At 40.6% G+C, this 26,886-nt stretch overlaps 1 protein-coding gene and 1 long non-coding RNA gene across 3 annotated transcripts in view; one reads left to right on the forward strand and one right to left on the reverse strand.

Moving 5' to 3' along the window:
• Positions 1-442: 442 nt before the first annotated feature.
• LOC144458452 (uncharacterized) overlaps positions 443-26,886 on the reverse strand; it is a 206,682-nt gene continuing 180,238 nt past the window's right edge. The window contains exon 4 of the long non-coding RNA XR_013487945.1: positions 443-2,725. This is a non-coding gene — a long non-coding RNA (uncharacterized LOC144458452). The remainder of the gene's footprint in view (positions 2,726-26,886) is intronic.
• On the forward strand, positions 2,872-26,283 carry LOC117247993 (phosphatidylcholine:ceramide cholinephosphotransferase 1). 2 transcript variants are annotated; one of them, XM_033612698.2, is made up of 6 exons: positions 2,872-3,028; positions 17,969-18,859; positions 18,965-19,082; positions 20,921-21,074; positions 21,935-22,101; positions 23,910-26,283. In XM_033612698.2, exons 2-6 carry the CDS (start codon positions 18,246-18,248, stop codon positions 24,084-24,086), a joined length of 1,230 nt encoding a protein of 409 aa, XP_033468589.1. In that variant the 5' UTR covers positions 2,872-3,028; positions 17,969-18,245; the 3' UTR covers positions 24,087-26,283. The 2 variants fall into 2 exon arrangements, with proteins under 2 accessions (XP_033468589.1, XP_033468590.1); XM_033612699.2 differs by lacking the exon at positions 2,872-3,028 and adding an exon at positions 12,985-13,191.

The following is a 26,886-nucleotide window of genomic DNA, read 5'->3' on the forward strand; positions in this document are numbered from 1 at the left end:
GAAACAATAAATGTGAAGACAATAAAGCCTCCTCAGACAAAGCTTCATATGAGCAGAGGAAACCTCCGCTCATCATCGCTAGGCTAATTTATACAATGTAAACAGGCTTGTGCTAATGTTAGCATGTTATATTTGTTTGGAAAACGTGTTTAGTATAAAACTTGTGAGTTGTAATGGAGCCAAATTTTGTAACATTACCTTTGTTAAATGTTGCTGTTGTCCCTGGCTGAGTAGAGGAAAAGTCTGCTAGCAGCTAGGTTACTTTATACAATGTAAAATGCCATAGGGTTGTGCTAAAAACATTAGCATGTTGTATTTGTGGGGAAAATGTGTCCAGATAAAGACAAGTGTTTGTCTGTGAATGCTGCGAGTTATAGTTAAGCTGATTTGTGTACTTGTGTTGGAAATTGTCTCTATTAAGCCATGTTTAATGTGTGTTTAATGTGTGTTTTGAATAAACTAACCTTTACAGCACTTCACAGAAAAAACACACAGCTATAAACTACTCAGTCCAGCATGCTGGGAAATGTGAGTGTTGCACCACTATCAACAGTAAAAAGGCTTCTGTTTTCAATCTTAATTTCTGTTAACATTTTGTCAATAATTTCTTATTGTTTAACCAGTGTCACATCCAATACTTCTAGTTATTAAGATCCATTAATTGCCACTTCAGGATCTATGATTTGCTAATCCATATTTCAGTTTTGGTTCACACATCACAGAGGGTCTCCTGAAGTGTCCAGTCCATTCAAAACTATAACAGTAACAACAATAGAAACTGAAAGTAAATTCTGACGTGCAGTGGGAGCCGGTAGAGGGAAGCAAGCACTGGGATGATGTGGTCTGTTTTCCTGGAGTCAATGAACAGTCTTCTGTAGCTGTGGGTGATAACAGCAAGTAACCAATGACAGCATAAAGGCTTGTGGAAGTCCAGTTAGGAGAAGATCCATGTGGTTTCCATTGCAAAGCTGGTTCAAATCTGGATGAAGCTCATACTGTACTGTTAAAATTGTGTCTTTATCAAGCTTGAGTGCCTAATGAAAGTGAATGCAAAGAATGTTGGGGTTGGATTTTATAATAAAAGCCATGGCCTGTGCTCAGTTGTAAAGCTTTTTATGACTCATCTGGGGCTATAACAAGCATTCCTGTATTTTTTTTTTAAAGTTAGCTGGAGAAAACTCTGTGCTGTGCGATAGTGGCAGTCAGGCAATAATCATGCCTTACACAGTAAAGAGGTGACTACAGATTACGTCCTAAGAGATTATTTAAAACAGATCCACTGTTGATCCATGAGGGGATCACGTAGGCCTATGTTAAGAGTTAGTAACTGTGTTATCAACACTGATAAGCTGTAGGGTTATCTGTAGAGACAATGAATGGTTTTTCAGCTTAAACAGAAGAAAATGTACTCAGTGGTTATTCAAGATATGCCAACTCAATGTCTTATCAAGCATTATGAGCTGATCAGTGGTATCAGCAGCAGCAGTGTGAATGAAGAGCGAGAATGAGTGCAAGTATTCATTAAGGTGTCAAGTGAAGCTTGTAAAGTTCAGACAAAAGCTTCTGTCCCTCTCAATTCAATATTATAATGTATTAACAGTCGGCTGTATCGTGATGATTTGATCATGTGTGTTATTGTTTTGCCAAAATTAATGATTTGAAACGTATTGAAATTTGAGTTATTGAAGGGTTTTCTCAGCATTTATTAACAGTTTTGTCCGATGTAATTTAAAATGGTGGAACAAAGTTGATTGCATTGTTGATTGTGATTATTTGCTATGTTGTTACTTGAAAAAAAAAAGGTAAATATTGTAATACTGATTTCAGTAAATCACTGCCTGACCCATCACATAACCCATTTCCTCCCTTTTTTCTCCTCCTGAACTTTGGTGAAGCCCTCACAACCAAAATATCCAATGATCTTGTTATGATCTTCTTATCTGTGTAAATGACGGTAAATGACATGACGGTTCTAGATATCAAATGAGACCTTCAGTCTCTACTAACAAAAATAATACCAACAGGGTAGCAGAGATCCGTACAAGAGGGTACCGGTACACCGCCAAAATACAATCAAAATAATAAAATCAAATTTGAATGAATAAAAGTGATAATAATGCATATATAGAAAACGAATAAATACAAAAACAAAGATTGGCAGGGCAAGACAAAACAAAAATCACACTCCCAAGCCTCCAGACCATACAAAATAATTCCTAACCCCCCCCCCCCAGATGGGCCCTTGAGCATGGTTAGTCATCCTAGTTAACATAGATCCATAAGAGGCAGTTTTTGCCATATAGTTCAGCTATCATTTTATTTCTTCTATTTTTGGTGCTTTGTTGTAATTTAGGTAGCCTTGTGTGACATCTTGGCGAAGGTACTACACATGAAATAAAGCCTTTTGGCTAATTCAGGCATTTCAGTACCATATGTATTTATTCATTTGCACTGTCCCACCAAAAACAAAAAAAAAAAAATCAAAGAATAGTTTACATTAAAAAAATGAGTGTCAGTTTTAAAATATTTGGGTTGCTCAGACTTTCACCAATAGATGGCTTCAGATGAGTGAGTGGGTTGGCTTGTGCTCTTCCAACGCTGCATTTTCTTCGCAGTTGTTACCACTGCTGCGTTCATGTGCTCCTCCTGTGCTCCGACATCTGATCACGCTTGTGTAGATATGCGTTGTCGCCATAGACTGTAGGTTGTCGTTGTAGTTCTGCAACTGGATTGAAACAAATAAAAATACTTTGAGGTATGCAGTTCATCACAGTGTAACTTTGTATGTGTTGCTACGACCAATCACACCTTTTTCCCTCGTCATTTCTCGCCTGATCACATAAGTGTAACATATTTCCGATTGTTATGAAGGCAGCACGGGTGACGGTATGAAGGGAACTCCCAGCTTCTCCAGTCACAAGCCGCTTACCCATGAAAACACGGGAGAGACCCACAGAGGGATTCGTACCACATTGCGGTGACATCAACTACAATTTGAAGAAAAGTCCTTCAACATTTCGACGGCAAGGTATTTACACTACACACATGTTTATTCCTCTTTTGTCGAGAGCACACAGAGCTACCCTCCGAGCCCTCTCAGCCCTGTGTGGGGCTGCTCAGTTAACACTGTGGCTCCAAGTCGTGGTAAGATAACTGTTAGTTAATGTGTTATGCTTCAGCACAAACTCAGTTAAACACCTTTGTTGTGTGCGTAGCTCGTCGGTATGCGCTATGTGACCGACCACTTCTTAACGTTTTATCTGATACAAAACGAAATGTTAGCTAGCATTAAGTACTGCTGCTCACTGGCCTTGTGTTGAAACATTTTATCAGTTGACGACAAATCACCTCCGTTATCGTTAATCCCGATCCAACGTGATTGGCAGGGAAGCTAACGTTACTCTCAGGTCGCACTGCGTTGATTTCAGCCCACACAGAACGTTAAGTTGGTTAATATTTAGGTTACAGAAACACATACACATTGTCCAGCCTTGTAATCCACAGTCATGTATAGCTAACCGTTACCCCAAATCGCGCTGGGAATTCACGAGCCCAGTGTATGCTGTGTTTAGCTAGCAAGCTAGCTAGCTAAAATACCGAAGACGCCAGCTTGCCTATCTATTTTTAGGTGGTCAGGCTATAAGCTCTTAAGCCATACTATAGAGTAACTGCCGAGGCCCTAATGTGAATGAAAGCATTGTTTTTATGCAAATGGAGCCACCTGTGTCAGCCATGATTTTGGTGTAACTATTAACGCTGTCTCACAGGTGTGCCGACTAACATTACAGCTGAAGTAAATCGACGACTATATTCGCAGCTGCTGTTTTCCTATGCAAATACTAACCCGGAGTATTAAGTCAAACATTTGTTTCACCGGCGCCTCTTGGCTGGGTCTATTTGTTTGCCTCGTTTATTCGCCCTAAGAGCAGGGCGGAGCGGGTGACCTGATTTAACGTTAGCATGGCTTCCCAGACACGTCCCTTTTTCCCGTTTTGGGGAAAGAGGGGGGAAAACTTGATCACAGATGTGTTTGAACAGTTGTGTCGTTAGGAAAAAAACAGAAGCCACTGCCCTGTTAGCAAGGCATGCTAACCCAAGATCCACTGAGACCACTGCGAAACTGCCAGGGCAGACAAAATGAGCCAAGGGAGACATTGATCGAAATAAACAGAGAGGTGTCTGTGTGGCGGAACTGGTGAGAAAGCAACTTTGCACAGACACAAACAGTATGACTGCAGTGAGTGTCAAGGGGGCAAAATGTTAAAGTGAGTCAATGGAGTTTATTGTTGCCAATGCATGCAGCCCGGTTGCTGAGAAAGCCTCATTGCCAAAGCAAAGCATGTCAGACTATCAACAAGTGGAAACAATGAGTTTTCTGTAGGCACAGCAATGATTCAGCCTTGGAAAACTGTGTAAGCTGACAACCAAACATACTGGGCAATCATGGATCATCAACTTCCTCTGGAAAAGTGGTACAATGTTAATGTCTTAAGTGATTTTCATAAAGATTTCTGCTTTAATTCAGAACCAAAAAATAGTGTATATTTCTGGACTGGATGCAACACACTCCCACTTCTATATGGAGGCTTCAGATTACCTGAAAGACATTACAGCGAGGTGTCATTTCTGTCAAAGCTTTACAGGATATGACTGATGAATCAGTCCGAGCTTGTAAAAATATGACTCCATGGCTAACTGGTATTAGCACCCCTCTCAGCAATGTTTGCATTTATCTGTAACTCATGTCAGTGTTAGCTCGTGCAAATGTCTGATCTTGATTTTTGAAGGAGAGAAACAGAGTTCCAGGAAATTATGAAACACACAGATATCATAAGGACAGGATGAGAGGCAGACGGATGAGACTCCAACAGCAACCAGGAGAGAGACTGCAGCAGACAAGGAGGATGGACATTTAGATTTAAACCTCAGCTCAGCGACTATTATAACTCACCATCAATTCATGTATTTCACATTAATATTAGTAACAAACAGCCAAAAATGTCAGAATCAGATTCTCATTTCAAAACCTTACATTTGAATGGAGTAGATGATCTACTGATGTTTTCACTCAGCAGTTTAAAGCTGCATGAGTATATTTTTAACACTAGAGCGAGCACCATCATTAAAATACTTTTATTAAAGCGCTGTTACTAGATATAAAACTAGGAAAAACATGTGCCAAGGCTGTATCCCTCTTCACCCAGTTGACACAAATAGACTTCATTCAGTGTCAATGACATTAAAGGAGGTATTCAGGAGCTACTTTTATTAGGTACACCAATACAGTCTGAGGTTATCTAATGCAACAGCAATGCCACAACATCTATCTTGAATGAATGAATGACTTTATTTAGAACCAAAATAAAAAAATAAACAAGACAAAGATAACAGTGTCCAAAAAGTAGTTGGTAGAAGTAAAACTTTTATGTGCTTACCCCTTCCTTACATTTCTTCTTTTAACGCATATATTATTTTAACAAATCCCGAACTAATATACAACTACCCCCCAGTTTATTTACCACACAATTAAATAAATAAGTAATAAACCCAGTTTATTTACGGTCCAAGTACCACCCAGTGTTACAAAATAAATATGCACTCCCCTAACACAACCTTTCCTCATCTATATCTGCCAAAAATAGTTTTTTAAACTGATTTATTGACTCTTCTTGGTTGTACGAACACATTGGATTTTTTAAACTAAATTCTCCTCTTAAAGTTTTCGGTGACATTGTCAGAAGTGTATAAATTCAATTATATGTCATGTTTATTACTGAGGTCATGGTTAAAAGTGTTCTCGTACTTGACTACAATACGTTAAGAAGTGTATTTGTTTGTTGTCTATCCCATTGACATACATGGGGAGTGAGGTATAAGCAGCATCTTTCAGTACAATACAGTCCTGTGCAACACCACTAACTATGACCTTAAATGCTACAACATGCACTTAAATTAACACCTCTATGAAAGTGTCAACTAATATGAACATCCCCTCCGTAGATGTAATGTAATCTAACCACCTGTTCACCTGGAAGGTCAGCCTCAGGGTAAATTTTAAGTTGAGCCAAATTATACACATGGCTGCCAGTGCAAACACAGTTAGCAACGGCCTGACAAACCCTGAAGAAGATCTCTGTGGGTTCACGATGATGCTGCATTAAATATGCTGGTTGGTACTGATAAGGTTTGTTAACCCCAGAACTTCCTCAACATTCATCTTTTTATATTGCCTATCAGTTTGTTTTTAGATAGCTTACGAGACAGAAAATAATGTTTGTGCTAAAATTGGTCCAAGTTTGGCACTTAAGATTTATTTTAGTCTTTTCTAAAACAATTACACATTTTACAAATGTGTGTATCTGCTCCTCTCCAGCATACTAGAGCCCCAGTTCTCAAACCAAAGCTGGGGTAATGTTATTACTTGATGGCATTGGCCTGTTTGTAATTCTGGCATATGGTACTGCAGTGTTAGTGCCAGCCAATAGCCATTGATCATTTGATTTCCATCAATGGTTTACCTCCAGAGAAACAATATGTAATGGCTTTAATCTTGTTTCTGCCATAATTAGAACCACATGAAGTTTTGTCGCCACTCACATGATGTCCCAGTTTCCTGTGGCCTACATCTGCTTTTTGGAAATCTAGGCTAGTGGCACTTCTATGTAGCCTATTTTGTGTGTTTCAGAAGAGAAATTATGTCAAAATATGAGATGAATTGTAATAAGCTTTGTGGGACAGAAGGGCGGTGTTTAAGACGTCTAATGTCATCTTACTTAGCTGGGCTTTGTTTGAATCAATGAAGGAGCTAAACGGACTAAGTGAATTTAGCAGAGTTTGAAGATTAGAAAGGATATGTAAGGTTTTATATTACACCAGATGATGCTGGTACATGACAAATGCACGTTGACAGGGGTAGGGAATGGAGTAATGGTAAGGAATGTTAAGTAGTGCAAGCCGCCCCTGTGAAGGGAAGCTTTTTTCTGCTTTGTGCTTTTGTGTAGCCTGCTCACCTTAGCTGGGTATCCCCCTGTCCTGACTTGTCTCTAACGTCCTCCTACGTTCCTCTTATGTTAATCAGGTTTCGCAAAGTGTTTGGTGTAAATAACAGGGCAGCAAGTTGATATCATCAAGTAAAAACTCAAATAGCCTAATCGCTGTAGACCTACTCCCGCCCTGATTTGTGCATATTTTGGCCTACTTAAATGCAACATGACGCTGCACCGAGGATAGCTGGTGTGACTTTGTCTTTTTATCATTTTGTGCTCACAGCTGTCCTTGAAGAAGCACTGATTAAAACCAAATTATGTGTGTACAAAGTGTGAATGTGAAGGAGACACTAACTAATAAAGCAGGGACAATAAAAGAGTGCAAAAGTGCATCTTTTGTGCAGAAAAACTTTCCAAAGCTGTTGTGCACTTGAGGAATATTGTTTTTATTTTAAAACAGTTGACATTAGGAAGGTACTTGGGTTAATTTTCTGCATATGGTGTGTCCATAAATCTTCTAAATTGGAAATAACATAGTTCCAGCCTACATGGGAATAAGCTTTTTGACTATACATGACTGTACAAGATAGTGTACAGACTGATAACTCTCTCTGCGGTTAAGGTTGTCGCCATGGCTCCTCTTGCCTAACCCCTTTTTAGTCTGGTTAAAGAATGCAACAGTGTGTACATTGCTTAAATGACATGGTCGAAACAAAAAAGAGGGCATGGACCACTTGCTTCATTGTGGAGGAGTTTTAGTTTTCCCCCATTAGTGCCATGGAGTTTTAAAGTAATCAAGGGGTACGATGGATGATATGTTTCCGGAAGATTGCGCAGGTCAAAGAAACCCAGAAATCAAGGGCCAAAACTCAGTGTGCGGTGTGTTATTGCTCCTAAAATACAACATAGTGATGTAAAGAATTCACAGACAGGTCAAAATAGTTGTCAGGTTGTGTTACAGTGTTTTTAAATAGTACAGTTCACATTCACCTTGAGTTAAAGTCCAAGACAGACCTGCATTTTTAGAGTTGTGTCAAGTGAAAGAAAGTAAACCACAACATTTACTGATGTGCTGTCTCAGCCATTGTTATTAGATTTCAAGGATTCAACAGTGTCATTTAGAAGTTTTTAGTGTCAGCCAAACACAGTTAGGAAACTGCATCTTTCTGCTCAAACATGCAAAGTCATTTCAAGTCCGTTAAGCTGTCAGTCTTGTTGACACTCGCAGTTTGGAAAGTTGATATCTAAAAAGATGGGCTAAATGCCGTGCTGCACGCTAATTACCCCCTGTTGACAACAAGTCCCCCGTGTGCTATGCCAGATATAATTTCTGATGTGTCTGCACCACATGCAGATGAACAGAGAGGGGAGAGGTGTGCTGGTCCTCTGGGGCTGCGAGGGCCTGACATCCTAATCAGTGACTCATAAAGCTACAGGTGGCTTTCTCATTAGCAGATAGCACCTACCAGTTCAGTGGTTGTTGTGCCATTCAGTTCAGCTCCCCTGAGACTTCTGTAAGAGCCATCCATGCTTTATGGCCTGTCTCGATTTTACCCTTGGCCGAACAGCTTGCTCTGTTAATTAACAGACTGTTAGGACATAATATTGTTCTGTGATGGCAGAGCTGCTAAGGTCGGTATGATGAAGCACATTTCAGACTAGGTTTATTTGCCATTGTAGACTTAATCTGTGTTTTTCCTGTAATAATATCATGTAATGACAGATGAGTTCATGGGTTTTGTAAAATGGCAGGAGAGGAAGAAGTTGCGTCTGCCCTTGTAACACGTAATCAGCTTTAACTTATTTGATTTAAGGGTGAATCATAAGGAGATCAAGGTATTTAGACACGCAAATACACTTTAACTGATATGCAAATGAGTTGAAATAGCTCATTTTAATGAAAGTATTTGTGTTAAAATGATACAAAAAATGGTATCACACCTTCCAAATGTAGTTACATCTGTCAATCATGGAGTTATGACCACAGTTAAGCGACACTTTAAATTACCCACCCTGGAAGCATTTAAACTGCAATCATTCGTTCTACCTCCTATTTAGATTTCATCCTCCCACTACAACTGTAGTCTAGTTATCTGACAAAATTAGAAGTGCAATATTCCTCGGCAGTAGTGGGAGGATGTTATGCAACGCGTGTTTTGGAGCTTCTGTTGTCAGCTGTTAAGGCTAGCAGATTGATTATTCCCTGACACAAATAAATATCAGACGTCGTTGCCTGTGGTCTTAACTTCACAGTAACTGTACTCAGTCAAAGCTGTAATCAGACATTAAATTTCTCAGTTTCATACATTGTTCTTGCTCTGAATAGCTTGTGATGGTGCTAAGACCTCTCTAATAGCTTATCTGTTGTTAGACCTTTGATGTGACAAGAGAGCTCTGACATTTTATGCAAAGTGAATGACTTTGTATCTAATACAGGCTTATGTATGTGCTATCACATCAAGCTTGGTGTTGTGTCCAGGAGCTGTTTTATGCTTGTTGTATGCATGTGTTGCTCAACATGCCAGATATATTGATAGATTAGTGTAGGTCATTGTTCCCTGAGCTGAGGATTAATGTGTTGCTCAAGGACGCTGTAGAGTATACACATTTTCTTGACAATAGAAAACCAACTGTGGATGCAAAACGTGGAAGTGTAGGCGTGATTTTTAAAATGTAAAATTGATGCCTGTACTGATTCTGATTTACTTTAAAGGCCATCTTGCACTGCAACACAAATCTGCATTGGTTCTTACATTGATTTTGGTCTTGTTGACGACTCCAAGGCTATGTTGATTTTTACAATCTACAGTTGTGTCAGCCGTAATTGTTTGCTTGTATACACAACAATAATCATTTAGTCAATACAATCATGTGATGTTATGGTCCTATTTATTGCTTGCAATGAACTAGACATTTTTCAAGGTGTCTGCAGGTCTTTAAAATGTCTTAAATTGTCTTAAATTCAATTTCATAAATATTGGGCCTTCAAAGTCAGTAAATAGTCTTAAATTTGAATTTCCATCTTTTGATTTTCTTATGTCAAAATGAGTCAAGCTCTTCTGCATGAAAAATGGTGCAAATCTTTAAACCTACCACATAACCTCATACTTTATTTAATACTTGCACTGACCTGTTGGCAAAATTTAGATTAACCTAACTCACTACGCCTTACCTTTTGTACCTACCTGCAATGCTTAAATAAAAAAAGATGATTTGTCCAAAAAGCAGTCTTAAATTTGGTTTGAAATTATCTTGAGAAGGTCTTAAAAAGCATTAAAGTTAAGTGTCTGATACCTGAAAAACCACTAGAAATACATTAGCCCTTAATTCATTAGCAAGTTACAAAGTCAAGTCAATTTATTAATGTTCTTTGTTGCTTGTAATTATAAAAACATGTTTCTAATCTTTAATTTTGTTCCTTTTTAAAATTGCTGGAGCAGTGCTAATGTATTTGGTCGATGGCAGAAATCTCAAAGCCTCGGCACATAAAACTAAAACTATGTGCATGGTTAGCAAGTGGTGAAATGTTTTTCTTGTGTGTGTGATTTTGGATGAGTTGACCCTTTAATCTGTAAAATGCTGCACATTCCAAGCATGTTATTCATCTCCTCTGTATTCACTGAAGCCAAACACTGTTTCATTTAGTCCGTCCTTCCCAAATACTTCAAAGACGATAGGCTGCTGGTCGCTGAGCGCTGTATAAGTTTACAGTGCATTACCCAAGTTGTTTAAGGTGTGTGAGTGATTTTTCTCCCAAAGTTTTTCTGGCTATTAACTTACAGGTTCTTAGAAATAGCAGGAGTCACAGCACCATACTCTATAAAGCATAGTTTAAGTATCAGCAAATTCAAACAGTTAAACTGAACCCCTTTGCACGCTGGAGCATACACAGTTAATCTTTAACCATGATCACTTTAACCAGTCTGGCCCAGTTGTGTAAATATTGGCCTATCATTGTCTACCTGTGGGGCGTTTGTACACTAGGTGTAAAGGGATACAGGTGAGAGCGCGTTGATCAGCCATTGTCAGGGTGCCTCACAAGATAAAAAAAACCTGTAAAGGGATATTACCCTTTCAAAAAGGTGTACAAAGGAAAGGACAACACCCCCAGCACACAAGGCAGTGCGAGAGCTAACAAAGCAGTTCTTTAAAAAGTGCGTTTCGAGGGGGAGTATTATCTTCATTTGGCTTTTATGCGATTGTTTGCCGGTTGTGCAGTGTCATGTCTGTTGACATATCCAGGTTAAATGCAACATGAGCAGTTAAACATTCAAGTATGAGAAGTTTCACTGAAACCATGTGCGGGACTGCATAGATTTGATTTGGTTCCAGTTCTGTCTTTTTAGTTTCTGTATCACAGGTGCTGGACCCGGGCACCGGCAAGCTTTTTGTGAACTGACCCATATTTGTACCAGTTTAAAAGTTGCCCTAATCAGACCTAGGAAATAATTTACTGTAACTAACGATAATTTTCATTAGCGAATAATCTCAGAGTATTTCCTCAACGGATTATTTCATTCATGAAATACTAGTAAAATAAATTCGCCAGGCCCACAATGATGTCTTCAAATTGCTTGTTATGTTCGATCAATGGTCTGAAATCTAAAGATAGTCAATCTGCCGTGACATAACACAAATAAAGGCAAAGAAATCCTCACATTTAATAAGCTGGAACCAGATAACATTTGGCCTTTTACCTTGAAAAATGACTGAAGCTGATTATTTTTTTTAACGACTGCAACTACGGAGAACTCAGGATGGTTGATGGCAACTCTCATATCACAGCAAACATGGCTGCTAAAAACAAACATAGGGAATGACTCTGTCAGTGTATTCGTCAGATTGTATCCAGGGAGACAAAGTAGTCTTTACGCCGTCAGCATCTTTTTTTATTGAGTTGAATCCTCAATTATTTTTTTTTATTTGCTGCTGGTTTTTACATTTCCCCGTTCTCAATTTCTCGAGGATCAGCAGTGCACAAGTTGACTTTAAGGACAACTGAATTACATTTTCCATCCAGTCATACCTCAGAGCTTTCCTTGCTGCTCACTGTCTGTATTTGAGCTTAGTTTTACACAATGATGTTATCTTGAACTTACGACGGGTTCCTCCTCGGTGGAAACACCAGAGTGGTTTGAGATTCGGTTCAGCAACCAGCTCAAGCACAGACACGCTGTTGTTGTGAAAAGCCCCTATTATGACCGTGACTGTTCGGAGTTTCTTACTGTTACCTTGGAGGCATAGTGTATTCGTCGCAAATTAGCTACATATTCCAGCTGAAGTTTTAAGACTGGTAGGGCCAACTGTTGTATGCCTCAGGTTGGTGTGTGTGTGTGTGTGTGTGTGTGTGTGTGTGTGTGTACTGCATATCTGCTCTCACATCTCTGTCGTGTTCACATATCTGTACCTCTGCCAATCTCACAGAAGCCATTCTTTTCACCAGGAGATTTCAATTGTCACAAGTTGCGAGTGTTGTAAAGGCCATAAAAAAGCAAAACAAAGAATGAAATGAACAACAGAAAACAAATGTGCAGCAATAGAGAGAGAGTGGGAGAAAGTACAATCAATAGGAGCTGGCTCCTGATCATGCAGGCCGGGGGGAGAAAGAAGGAAGAGATGGAAGCTAAAAGACAGAAGGTGGCGACAGGTCAGAGAAACAGTCTTCCTCCCCTCTGAGGCCAATGCAGGCGAGCTGATGAAAGGAGAAGAGGGATTGTAGGAACACGTAACAGCAAGTTGGACAGCACAGGTGTCCTTTAGTATGAAGCTCAAGTTTGCATCAGGCAGTGTAAAAACTACAGTGATAGACCAACAGGTTTCTCTAGGAAAACAAACTGTGGTACATCCAGGCTGCTGTTGACACTAGTTGTTTATATAACACTTACAGCAAAGGCAGTTTAGTTTTAATGTTAGTCTGTGTTAGACCCACTCTGACTCGACATCCTTCCTCTCAGAAAGGCCATTCAAATCCATTGTGAATGAGTCACTTTCGTACCACTCCTGGTTGCCTAAAGATGGGCTACGGATAGTGTGTTTATGCTTGTGTCAGCTTGACATATTGTCGCTTCAGGGTGGGATCTTTTTCTGGTGATGTCACATGTACTGCCTTGTGTGAAACCACCCAACCCTCCCCCTTCCCCTAGGCTTGGCCCCAACAACCTTCTGAGGGGAGCGTCTTACCACACGAGGGAGAAGTGCAGTGGCGGTAATGTTTTATTTGAATATGATTCACTTCATTTCAAGTGAGCACAGTTACTTTGTGCTCCCAGTACTGTTGTCAGTTTTACTTTAATAACAGAATTTTATATTGGTTTTAAAAATCTGTGGTGGTATTTCTGCTTGATTGAGGTGTGTATAGCAGAGAGAGATGTCAGAGTAAGAGGAAGTGGTGACATGAAACAGCTTTTATCCGCCTGTGGTGTTTCAGCTACGCTTTATCTTTGAATGCTGCTTCTTGGGGTCTGTGTCTTTTTTTGATAGTGATATAGATGGAATATTCACTTAATAGAAGAAGCAAGCGATCTGTAAATCAGTTTGGGGTTAAATTGATTGACTTCAGATTGTGGTGTGCTATTTTTTTTTAAATAGAGATAAAGGCGCACATATTCAGAGTCTCTGCTGGAAACCACACAGTATTGCACTCTGAAAAGTGAAATTAATTGTGTCAGGAATAAACAAAGGAGAACTAGAGAGAAGTTTAAACCCTTGCTCGTTTCTAACCACCACAAAGCTGGCCGATTGTGGTGGGAAATAAGTGTTAATGTTGGATTGTCTGAAAGTTACAGAAATTGTTGGACAAAGCCCCTCTAATGTAACGTCTGAAAGGTATTGGCCCATCCAACAAGTGCTTCTGAAGACACATACTGGCAACTCAAAGGTTCCCTGTTAAGTGTCAGACCTCTAGTAGTGATCTGTTTGTAAGATAAGATAAGGTAAGATAAGATACACCTGTATTCATCCCACAATTGAGAAATTCCAGTGTTACAGCAGTCAAGGGGAAAGAGTCAGATTAAAGATTTCAATATTTAAAAACTTAAAAAACTGGGCATGTAAAAAAAGGTAAAAAAAAAAAAAATACAAGAAACAGCAATAAATAATAATAATAATAATAATAATAATAATAATAATAATTTTCTACAGGGGTCTTGCGTTTGTTTCTTGTGCATGCACACAAGGACGCACATGCAATGCCACTGGCAAGAAACGCAGCCCTACCACACTGTTTCAATAATCAACAAGTGTTGGTAACATGCCAAGATATGTGCATGCATTAGCAAAGACAGAAAAGAAACCAGTAAACGTAGGTTCTATCTGTGCTATTTCAGCTGCTGTAACATGTGAGTTTCCCCAGTGTGGGATCAATAAAGCTTTATCTTATCTTAAGCAGTGTTGGAGTGAAAATACTTTGGCTTTGCAAATTTGTTTTGAGGAGGGAAAGGCAACTGGCATGCTTGTTAAAGCTCAAGGATGGACACATTGCAATGTTTTGTTAACTAGTTTTCTTTGTTTACAAGAAAACTCCACCGAGCCCCTTTTAAGTAGTTTTTGCTCCAATGGCATCTCCACCACTGAGGTGCCCTTGAGCAAGCGCTGTAGTGACACACCACTCAAAACCCTCATGCTCCACTTCCTTTAAGCAAAACAGAGACTTATGACTAAGTTGTTTGATAGAGGTTTCATTGAAGATTCAGGGAAGTGAACACATAACTTAACTGCTGTTATCAATTAATATTTACCTAGGTGCCTTCAGTATGTACTATAATCTAAGAATCCATCAGTACAGCTGACCACAGCCTAATTTACATGATGGATTAAACTACAGACTTTTTACAACCACTTTTCAAGCCCTCAGAAGGTAAGCGTTGCATACTCAGTCACTGCAGTTGGCCTAGTGTCTTTGGGCAGGTTTGTACAGTCCACAGCCCTTACGCTAAAAGTGCAAGTGTTATCAGTGCTTAATTTAGACACTGGCCAAATATATTATTGTTCTTTGACAGTCGGGGTATAGTTACATAATGGACGAGCCTTTCAGCGTGAAACACGTGGTAGGCCATGATACCATCATGCACCACTGTTGAGGACTGTCCACAACTGACTCGAGCATTTCCACAATGACAGCAAAGCACGTGTGGATGTCAAGAAGTGAAACCAGTAGAATTCCTGGTAGGCTTTGAGATTAGCACGTGTGCGCTGTAAAACATGGATGCACACACTTACACAGAGAGGGAGGGGGCTTGTAGTTAGCACACATCTAAAGTGTGCAGGGAATTTTCCAGCAGTCAGATTTACATGATTAAAGAAGTGAATGCAGTGTTGGAGAATAAAAGAAAAGTAAGCCGTTTTGAATCCAGCTCTCTGCATCAAGAGCTTCTTCCTGTTTATTAATCTACGGGCACAAGTGGCTGCCTGATTTATCAGTTCAGTACGTGTGAACTCCGTGTGGTTTATGAGCAGTGTTAAGATTCAAAGTTCAGCTGTTTAAAGCTATGTGACTTTAAAACTCCTCCAAGACTTTGGTGCTTTTATCTTCTCTGCGCATGCACGCGTGCAGTGCTGAGTGTGTGTGCCTCGTCTCTTTTTGTGGTCACATAAAACAAAAGGCCACTTCCCTCAGCACCTTATGCATCCTCAAAAGAATGATGTCAGCCCTTTAAAGCAGGCCTACAATAAGTAAACAAATGACAATAGTACTCCTCCTGCTCAGTAAGTACACACCTCAACACTGGAAAAACAATCCTCCTGTGTTGTCTTTCTCTCGTGCTGTCATATTTACTGAAGCTCTGAAACGTAACAAAAGGCCTTCAAGGTCAGAACCCTATGTTTAGGGAGTTGCTTCAATGTTTTCTTTTATCTCGGATCAAAATTCACAACATCATAAGGCTTAAGCATTTCCAGACTTTCCTCTGTTTCTGTAGTTCTCTGCCCTTAAACAATATAGCCATGAAGATTTCCATCTGCTTTGCTTCTGGCAGAAACATTTGTATGAAGGCCTGCTTCATGGTCGTCAGGTGTCGGTTAACCTCCGCACACAAAGATTTGCTTGGGAGAAATATGTATTTTCCACAATCTCATGTTATTGCAGGATCTATGTGTTCCTGCAGGGTCAGGTTACAGCCATTGACAAGTGAGTCAGTGTATGTTTGCCAGATACTTGTTATTTCTCCATGTCCAGGTCTTTGCTTGCATAAAAGAACAATAACATCATTCCAGCACCAAAATGGACATGCATATTGTCTTCCAACAAAATACAAAGCACATCTTATTTTGAAATAACACCCTTATGTTCAGGATTTCTGGGGAGGCCGCAGCATTCAGACATCTGGGTAAATACAGGTTAGTGCATTAATTTCAGGATTAGTTTGTTTCCCCTTTGGCCAGTGCAGTCGAGTGAGATTATTTCTTCACCGAGCCCGCTGTAAGCTGATTCATAGACCAAAGGTCCTCAGCACACAGCTGACTCAGTGACAGCTAATCTCTGATCTGTCTCAAGTGATGCAAGTGCTCTTTGTCTCTGTTTCTCTTTTTTATTTCCACTAAATACTGCCCTCCTTTGCACTCTTCACACTACGTTAAGGTACACAGCTGGGTTGTCACGTAGCTGAGCTGTTGCAACGAGGACTCTCCAGCTGTGTTGTTTGCATGCTATCCATATGTTTGTTTTCACACTTGCTCTGTATGTTAGGTCCGAACCCTGGGGTTATTGGGTCAAACTGTTCTCCAGACCTCAGCAGGAATAAATCTGATGCCAGGTGTTGTCAGAGTCATAGACGACCCAGCTTATAGCCCATTTATCTGGCCCTGTTTTGCTGGCCTAAATGAACAGGCCTCTGAGCTGAGCTGACTGATGTGCAGTTTGTTGTCCTGCCAACCAGCCATCCAGCCAGTGTATTTAGCTGCTATTGGCCTTAGCTGAGCTGGCTGTGCCGGGGCCTGACGGCTGGATGATTGCCCTCTTTACAGGGGTGGGGCTGTCTTAGTGCTCAGTGCTGACCTTCACTCTGATTTATGAGTTCCTTCTTGCAGTCGGTTTCCCCCTCCCATCCTCCCTCTCATATCCATGCAGTAGATCAGGACTTGCCTCCAGCTGTACCTCACACTCCCCCGAACACAAGCAGGGCCACCCCTGTGTCCACGACCGACATCGCGGTCTATAAACAAACGCATGATATGCAGCAGATGTGTGAGTTCCTGTCCTTGTGAATGCTAAACTTTGGCTGATGCCTGAAGCCTGGATGAGAAACGAACACTAAGTTAAGCTAAAACGAAAAGGCAAGAACTGGTAGGATAGCATTTATCTGCTGTAGCTACAGTTTAAAGTGGTAAAGTAACCTGAATTACACGGTCAGTTGGCATGGCCACTCCATCAAACTATATAAATTAAGATTTATCTGTTTGTCCCTGTCTGTTCCCGTTATCAAATGAATGATTAATCACTGCCTCTGTTTTCTTTTCTCTTCCCATCCATCACTTTCTCTCCCTTCAGTGCACCTTGGATCTGTTTACACACCGCTGTCCAACAATAGTGGTTTTAAACCCATTCATTAAGGTTGTTCAAAAGCACCATTGCATGCAGTCCTTGTGCTCATTTACACTTTCACAGTGGAGAAGCGGGTCATGTATAAAAGAACTAATGCCAGTGATGTATGACAAGATTTCCCTGAAGTGAGGATCAAAGAGGGAAAACCCACTGGTTGACTGAGTCCTCACGCTGCTGCTGTTATTGTTGTAAAAGCTTTAGAATGATGTGAATAATTCATTTAATGTTTCATGTCTGTGAAATGGAGCTTAAGTGGTTTCATCTGTGATTTTCAGTAGTTCGGACTTGGCCAAACAATCTGTGCGTCATGCTGTTCTATTATTCAGAGTATACAAACTAGCTTCCAGGTCTGACCAGGCATCCGGTCCATGACTACACCCAGTAGAGTTGTATAAGAAGATATCACTGTATTCTGGTTCACAGCATTTTACTGTTCCTTTAACAGGGGCGCAGTGTGTGGAGGAAGAGCTGATGAGGTGAAGACAGCCAAAGGAGGCCACTGTGGTTCACCTGCTGTCTATTGGTCCTGATTCTGAGTGACCCTGCTGCCTACTTTCTCCCTCCATCACTTCAGGAGGAGGCTGGGCTCCCTCTGGGTGCAAGAAAACACCATGTGCCAAAACTGGAGAGGACTTACCACTGCCCCATAGACCGCCAAACCTCTTGTGAACCTTCCTCTCTAGCTTGAGGACGCTCCTAAACCTCCGCATTGCCCACTGGCCATGATGAAAAAGGTGGCAGCATGGTCAGCAGAGGACGTCTCTGACTGGCTGAGCAAAGAGGGGATGCCGGAGTACATTGATGCCCTCCGTCAGACAGACGGTGCTGCTCTGCTCAGGATCAATGAGACAGATTTCCAGATACCTCCCCTCTCACTGGTGTCATCTGATGGCGGGCAGCAGCTGTTGGAGCGACTTGAGACGCTGCGAATAGAGACTCATATCGAGGCTCACAAAAACGGGCATGCAAACGGGCATGCTGGTGGACTACCTAATGGAACTACCAAGCCTCAGAGGAATGGCACATTGGGGATGAAGGACTTCAGGATGGAGATGGTCCACATCCCCATCCCTACAATAGAAATGCGCTCCTCGTTCCCTGCTGAGTGGGGAAAGACAGGCATAGCGTTCGTCTATGCTGTGGTGTGCTTTGTTACTACAACGGTTGTCATCTCAGTGGTCCATGAGAGAGTACCTCCAAAAGAGCACACCCCACCGCTGCCTGATAAGTTCTTCGACCTGTTTGACAGGGTGGAGTGGGCCTTCTCCATCTGTGAGATTAATGGCATGCTGCTGGTGGGACTCTGGCTGATACAGTGGATTCTACTCAAGTACAGGTACACTCAAGTTTAGTCAGCCCAAATATTTTTTAGATAGAATCTGAAATGCAGCTAAATGAAAATGTCATATGATTCATTTTCCCTGTCATTTTTTTTTTCCAGGTCAATTATAGGCAGGCGGTTCTTTTTCATTGTGGGCACACTTTATCTGTACCGGTGTATTACAATGTACATCACCACTCTGCCTGTTCCTGGGATGCACTTCAAATGCTCTCCAAAGGTATTATACACACACAAACACACACACTTTTATTTCTCTCGCCATTGTAGTTTGGTTGAGCATAAAAGGCTTCTTTCTTACTTAACTGCTGTCGGGACAAGCGTGCTGAATCGGCGAATTCAGCAAAAAATTACATCTCGTTTGTGAGCTGAAAGCTTCTGAGTACTCTCTACTGACCACTGATTGTAAGATATGTGCATGTCCATTTTTTGTGAGCGAGAGCTTCGAGTGGTTGCTTCACTTTTCTGTAGTTCCTATCAATGTAATATTAAAAATTCTCTTCTAGAAATGCAGTTTCATATTCTTTTATGTAAATCTATTGTGGGCAGCATTTCGGTTGGGTTGCTGGATCATGCAGTCCCTCCAGGATGTTGTGATGGCAACAACAAAGTTCAGCCAAACCCCTTGAATTCTGTGCGACATTACAATTTTGTCCAATCACCACAACTCTACAGCAAATTTGACTATTTAAAACAGATCTCATTTCATTGTGGAGCTGCACGCAGCTCATTGATTCACTCAGCCCCTCACTCTCTGTTTTTATCAAGAGACTGCGGGACTGAAGCTCTGTGCCTGGGACAAAGTCAAACACACACAGTGAGAGGGCTAACTGTTACCATCACACGGCTAACATACCCAAACGGTTTAACAACAGAGTTGAGCTGTTTTGGTGTCGGTATGAGATTAATGGCTCGAGGTTGGATGTTGACCGTTGCTGCAAGGCTTCAGCTGAAGCGGCAGATTATGAAGAGTAGGGATGAGAGATGAGATAGCGTTGTGCTGCTAGAACACAGAATACCAGCAGTACGGATACACACTCAAAAAAAAAAAAACGGTGGTGAAAAAACCTTATGGTTATGGATGTTACCCCAGTTCTTTGACTAGCATGGGTGTGTGTCTCACCAGACCACACTCATTGCTTTCGAAGTGAGGAAGTGTTCTGAAAGACAACTGATGCTATGTCACTCTTGTGTATATATAAAGGAGGAGGGTCTAGACATAGGCGTCACCAGTGTCAGCCAGTTAGGACTCGCATAGTGTTATTTGAGCTTTTGATGAGGTCATGCGGGAGGCGTTCCCCATAGTGAGACACAAACGGATGCTATGAGAGAGAACTTCAAAGAGCAATGGTTCTCAACTGGGGGTCCTTAAGGGACTTTCAGGGATGTCCCCTAAAAAACCCAGTCTACTCAGTTTACTTTTACTATTTACCCATCACTATAGAAATGAGCCTAACGTGAGTCATAAGAGTGACTATTCTGCCCAAAAGTTTCACTTCCTCCACTGTTATCTCTCTGTCGTTGAAAACCAGAATTCTGATCTTAATCAAACCAAAACCGTTTAGTTGGAAGTCCCGAAGTCTTGTCAAAGTGGGGTCTGTGAACAAATGCGTGTCAATTTAGGGGTCCTTTAAACGAAATAGGTCGAGAGCCAGTCAGGTTAGGCAAAATGGCAGTAACTGGAAATGCGCTTTTAAATTTCTGCTATTTTTAATTTCAAAAATACTACTACTAGTATTTCAAAGGATGAATCTTCTTTTTAGCTACTTAATTTATCTGATGGCTAAATAGTTATTTGAAAAGCCAATTTTTGTAGCCAGTTTTCTAAACTGTAATTTTGCTTTTGCTTTTGATTCTTTGAGTGCCAGTACATGTGTCCTTTACTCTGCACACTTTGAATACAGTTATTTAACTTTCAGTCTTACTGAGATGATCACCTCATCCCACTTTTACATCTAATGTATGTTTTTTAACAGGAAGCACTTTGTCTCAGTCATTATACTTCATTTATTATTAATAATCTACGGGTTGTGTCATGACTGGATGTGTTTCTTTCAGCTTCTCGGGAACTGGGAGGCACAGATGAGGAGAATAATGAAGATGATCGCCGGTGGGGGCCTCTCCATTACAGGTTCCCACACCATGTGTGGAGATTACTTGTATAGTGGCCACACAGTCATGTTGACGCTAACGTACCTCTTCATCAAGGAATGTAAGTACCTCTGTGTCTTTAATATGGTTTATGTAAGAATTTACTATAAAGCCACATAAGAAGCTCATTCAGTGTGACAACCTCATCTGCTATAATCTAGTGCACACTTCCCTCTGAAGGTCAGATTAGATGTCACAAGAAAGATGAATTTATCAGAAGTGGCGACTGTGCTTTTGAAGGTCAAGAGTAAGCAGGTCGGCGCTTATGGTTACAACATATGCTCAATTTCATAACTGTTGTTTGAGGTACACACACACTACACTTTTCAGTGCCATCTGTATCTCCCTGATAAAGCCCAGTACCGCTTGGCTTTCACAGAACTTCTCTAAATCGTATCAGGAAATGTAGACAGAAAGGAAATGTTGCAGCGCTATCCTCTTGCACATCTGTTAACATGTTAGTATCAGCATGTTAAGACATTACTCTGTTACATAACCACATTTTCTGTTCCTCAGCAGGCATTTCCGTTATCTAACGTTCCTGGTTTGCACACCCACTTGGTTTACCACAGAGCACAAGAGTCAGAAGTCAGTTGCTTCTTAACGGCAGGGTCAAGTTGTAAACTTTATTACATTTCTCATGCTTTGAGTAAACAGTTGTTCCCTCTGCTGCATCACATGGTGCTGCGCTGCTTTGCCACCACATCAGTGACATCTAGTGGTGAAAGTTGGTTAACAGTTCTGGTGCCACAGTGCCCAGTCTGTACCTCTGAGGCCAGATGATTTTCCAGCAACTACAGTGGCCCTAATGGCCCATTTAGATGTTAAAGAGAATTCATCCTCTTCTCTAGTAGATACTGTTAGGTTTGATCTGTGTCTCTTGTGTATTAACACTGCTCTTTTTTTATGTTTGATTGGCAGATTCACCAAAGCGGTTCTGGTGGTACCACTGGTTTTGCTGGACCTTGAGTGCTGTAGGGATTTTCTGCATCCTTCTGGCCCATGACCACTATACTGTGGACGTGGTGGTTGCATATTTTATCACTACACGCCTCTTTTGGTGGTACCATACCATGGCCAACCAGCAGGTGAGTGCAACACGCAGCACAAGCACAACAATTTTACTAAAGTTGTAGTCAAGTGAGTAAAGTAAATCAGAACTTGGAGCAGAAGGTAAGCTGTATTTTAGTAGCATGTACGTGTTGAGTATGTACACAAAGAGGAGGGTCTAGGGGAGAGAATTTGCAATCTGAATGTGAGTTTGTGTTCTCAGCTGCTTGCAGAGCCATTGCAGTGTACAGTTGTATGGATTGTTAATCATCTACACATTTTATTGTCGCTCAAGATGCAAGAGAATTTCTCCTACTTTTATATTGAAACAGCTTTTGTTTTAAATGAAAAGCTCAACATTGTGGAAAATTTGTTCCTCTTTGTTGCCGAGAGCTATCTGAGAAGATCGACACCAGTCATATCTCTAGGCTTACAATGCAGCTACAGTCAGCAGCCGATTAGCTTAGCTTAGTTTAAAGACTCGACATAGTGTGGCACATCCCTGTGGTTTTCAACATTCGTCTTTTGTACTGAATGAACAATTGAGATATGATGTGTTAATTGCTGGCTGGATTTTTGGACAGAGCTGAGTTAGTTGTTTCCCCTTGTTTCCAGTGTTTTTGCTACTGTAAGCTAACTGGCTGCAGGCTTCACTTCACTCACTTCATGCTTAGCGTACAGTCATAAGAGTGGTATCAGTCTTCTCATCTATGTGTTGAAAGAGCACAAATAATTATTATGCACTGTATATGTATTAGTGATCTGAAAATGTCCTGTATTATCTATTTTAGCATTAATATGATGAAGTATCTTTGGTTTTCAGGTATATAATTCACTGAATTAGCCAAATAAACATTATGTCTGGTTATTTTAGCTTTGAATTATTTCTCAACATTGCATCTGGTTCCCGCTCGTCCACCACTGTCTGCTTTTGTATCTATATATAAAAGAGTCCATGTGAGAGATTTTAGGAACAGAAAGTTCAGCTGACTCAATGTAACGCTGCATTCACGTGCTCCTTGAATGGTCCTGTTTCTTAAGTTGGGAAATGCTTTTTCTGACTTCAACATGTTCATGAGCTTGTAGTTGTAACGTGGAAACAGCATCGTCACTACATAGAGGATTTTATTGCGCAGACTGAGAGTATTTAAACAGTTTGTTGATAACAGTTTGAAGCTTTATATTACAAAGTGAGTTTGTCCAACACTTGTTGCCACACCAGAACATCCTTTAAAACTACTAAAATATTGCTTTACCTGATTAATGCTGATAAAGAACTTAATTCATTCACTTTCCTAACTGCTTATCCTGTTAGGGGTCGCATTAGGCGAGAGGCGGGGTACACCCTGGACAGGTCACCAGACTATCACAGGGCTGACACATAGAGACAGACACCCATTCACACTCACATTCACACCTACTGGCAATTTAGAGTCACCATTAACCTGCATGTCTTTGGACTGTGGGAGGAAGCCGTAGTACCCCCCACACTCTAACAAGTAATTCAGGTCACTCTACATGTACAGCAACTAAAAGTTACAACCTAAAACCATATTACAAATCACATGTTAGCAAAAAATTAAATGCGATAATAAAAACCAAATCGTGCACCAACATTTTTGCCAACTTTCCCATTGCTGTTTTGACTTGAGGGGGCGTTAACGTGAATTTTCCCAGTTAGGAACTAATTGTTACGATTATTCTGACGTCACGTGAATGCAGCGTGAAATGACAGTCCCTGAAAACGTTCTAGAAATATGCTCAAATTTAACTTATAAGGAATGTTGCGTTTGAAATTTAACGACCACACTGACAGTATTTGTGTCTGTTTTGTGTTTTGTTTCAGTCGCTAAAGGAGACGTCACAGAGTAACCCGTTCTCGCGGGTGTGGTGGTACAGACTGTTCCAATACTTTGAAGAAAACGTCAACGGCACGGTCCCTCGTAACTACCAGCTGCCGTTGTCACTGCGGTCATTGCAATGGAACCGTGGTGTGAAGTACAGCAAACTGGACATCCAGTGACCCTTATCATGTCGAAGCAGGAGAGGACTATGACTTCCATAAGTGCTGTTTATACCCATGGAAGATGGCACTGTTAAATGTAGCGCTGTCATTTCACCTCTAGTAACAGACACATCTCTGTCCAAATGGGTAGCACTGTGACCCACCTAGTATTTTTTTTTTCTTTGTGTATATACGTATATATATATATATATATATATATGTATTATTTTTGTTTTCTCTCGTCCTCTTTCTCTTCTGGTAGTATTTGCCAACACAGAGCACTAATTTATATTTGTTTTCTGTCTTTTCCTTTTCGTGGGCCACACAACAGTTTATGAAGCATTTCCACAAACTTCTAAAACTCAAAGATTTTTGGCCGAAAGGACTAAAATACTTTTTTTCCCTCTCTGCACAAAACCATAGTTAACGTCTTCATGTTCTTACAAGACTTTTAGTGCAAATGGTGTCAATCAAATGCTCATTTGATAACCAAAATGCCATAAGCATTTTTTTTCCTTTTTTTTTTTTGATATAGCAAATTACTTTTTGTAAACTGTCCTTGCTAAAATGAGTCAAAGGTGCAAAAAATAATTTTTTTAAGTATGTCAAACTTTATTTTTCAAAAACAAATGATGTCCAACAAAAAAAGATTTTTAGATTTTTACCTTTTTCAAGATGGATAACTGAGAGCATAAGAATCTAATGTGGTATAACGATATTCCAGTGCCTTTCTTAGCTTGATTGTAAAACAGTTCAAGTACTATGTGTCTTGTGTCTCTCTGCCGCGGGCCGCGACCACGCCGCGGTGCGAGGTGGTACTTAGTTAACAGTCCTCGTTCCCATGAATGTAAAAACAACTACGCCAGCCTTACCAGAGAATTGGTTTTCCCAAAATTCAGTGCAGTGAGTGAAATGTCCCGTTTATTTATTGACGCTTTATGATGTCAGTCTGTGCTTAGTTGGTCGGCGCTGTTTTAACAGAAAATAATGACTGTTAATTGTATTTTTTTTTATGTTGGTAACATTTCAGTCTTTAACCAACACCAGCCATGTTCAGAGCCTGATCACTGATGCTCGGTTATCTGCTAGTATTACTTTTCCAACAGGACATTACCTGCGAAACACCACTGCCTGATCTGACACTGGAGAAGACATGTCTCTGAGGTGCAGAGTTAAGTTACTCTGGACCTGGACGTGTCTTCTGCAGACAACTCTTGTTCCCCACATTGAGTCCCATTTTGAAATCAGACTTTCCCTCAGCGCTGTCTGGTCTTGTAACCTCTCCGGCGGTGACGAGACGCAGAGAAAACGGAAGCTTCAGGTAAAGTTTCTGATCATATCCGTAATGAATTTGTACTTCTGTGTGGCTCCTCTCACTAAATCAAGCTGCTACCTTCCAGTTTTTAGACAGTGTATCTTCCACATTGCCTCCTTAAGTGCAACGCCAAAACTAGAAGTAGCAAACTCAACGTGGAGCTCATGTGTGGGGAAGAAGCTGAAGCATGATGAGTAGAACTGGTGATACATTCGACCATGTGTGTGCAGGTTAACGTTGATTTCCATGAATGTGAAACGCGTCCTAATTGATAATCATGTTTTGTTTTTTTGCTTTTTGTAACTGCGACTGAACTGTAAAGAATAAGTATTGCACAAGTTCGTCTATAGGGAAAGATTTAACTTGTTTTGTGAAACTTTGATTTCAAATTAAACTGATTAGTTACGATGAAGAGAAACTGCACTAAACTTTAGATTATATAAATCCCAAATACATAATAATGTGATTCATTTCTTTAAAGGAGGGACTCATGGAGCTAATCTCGTTCAATGCCAACAAGAGTCTTAATGCTTGAGACAAACGACCCTCCTCCCTGTAGCATCGTCTAATCATTTCACTTTAACAGAGAACGGTTTCTCAGTTTTTAAAGAGCACAGCAGGTTCCTCGCATTCAGCCGTATTTTGATTACAGATTATGCTTGAAGTTACGGTCCAAACACGGCTCTCTGATGTGCGAGGGCTCTGATAAGGATGAAGGTTGGAGTTAATGTCTGTCTTCTAGTTTGCCAATCAAGTTTTTTTTTTTTCTTTCTGTCCTCCTGTATGTTTCTCTGTAAACTTCTCACCCACGTCGTCCTTTTTTTTGTGCGGATGTTTGTAAGATATGATAAAGGATTCTACTTGGGACGCTTTTGAATAAAAATGTTTTACTATAATGTATTTAATTCACTGTCGGCCTCCTTCTTTCTGCCACAGAAGATCATGTTCTCATTGTGTTGACTCATTGTGCCAAAGGATGACGTCATGGCAGACCCGCTAACATCCAGCAGATGGACACATTGAGTTGTAAAAATAACAGCAGTACAGTGAGGGCTGGTCTCCCCCTCCTGAATGTGTTTTTGTATCTAGTTTGTATTTGTGCACTCCACCTACTGCAAGTATGTCTGACACAGTTAGTTCCTCCATTAATTTCACTCACTCTGGGCCTCTTGTTAATCCTTCAGACATGTTTCGCTCATGTTTCATACTTCACTCTCCCTGTACACTCTCAGTCAGCTGAGCATGAGGGGTTTGGATGAACACACACTTACACTTATGCTTTCTAGTCCTGTGTAGCAATGGGTAGATTATGAGACAATGGCCTCTGGGCAAAGATATGCAAAGCTCTCCACCACCCTACATTGAAGCAAGACACAGATTTTATAGTGGTTTGGTTTTGTAGTCATTATGTGTCTCCTTGTGGTTATTTTGTGTCTTGTTTTTGTCTTTTCGGGTTGCTTTATAGTCATTGTGTCTCTCTGTTTTGTGTCTTTTTGCAGTCAT

This window comes from Epinephelus lanceolatus, chromosome 17 (genome assembly GCF_041903045.1).
Source record: "Epinephelus lanceolatus isolate andai-2023 chromosome 17, ASM4190304v1, whole genome shotgun sequence".
In the NCBI taxonomy this organism is placed as follows: domain Eukaryota; kingdom Metazoa; phylum Chordata; class Actinopteri; order Perciformes; family Serranidae; genus Epinephelus; species Epinephelus lanceolatus.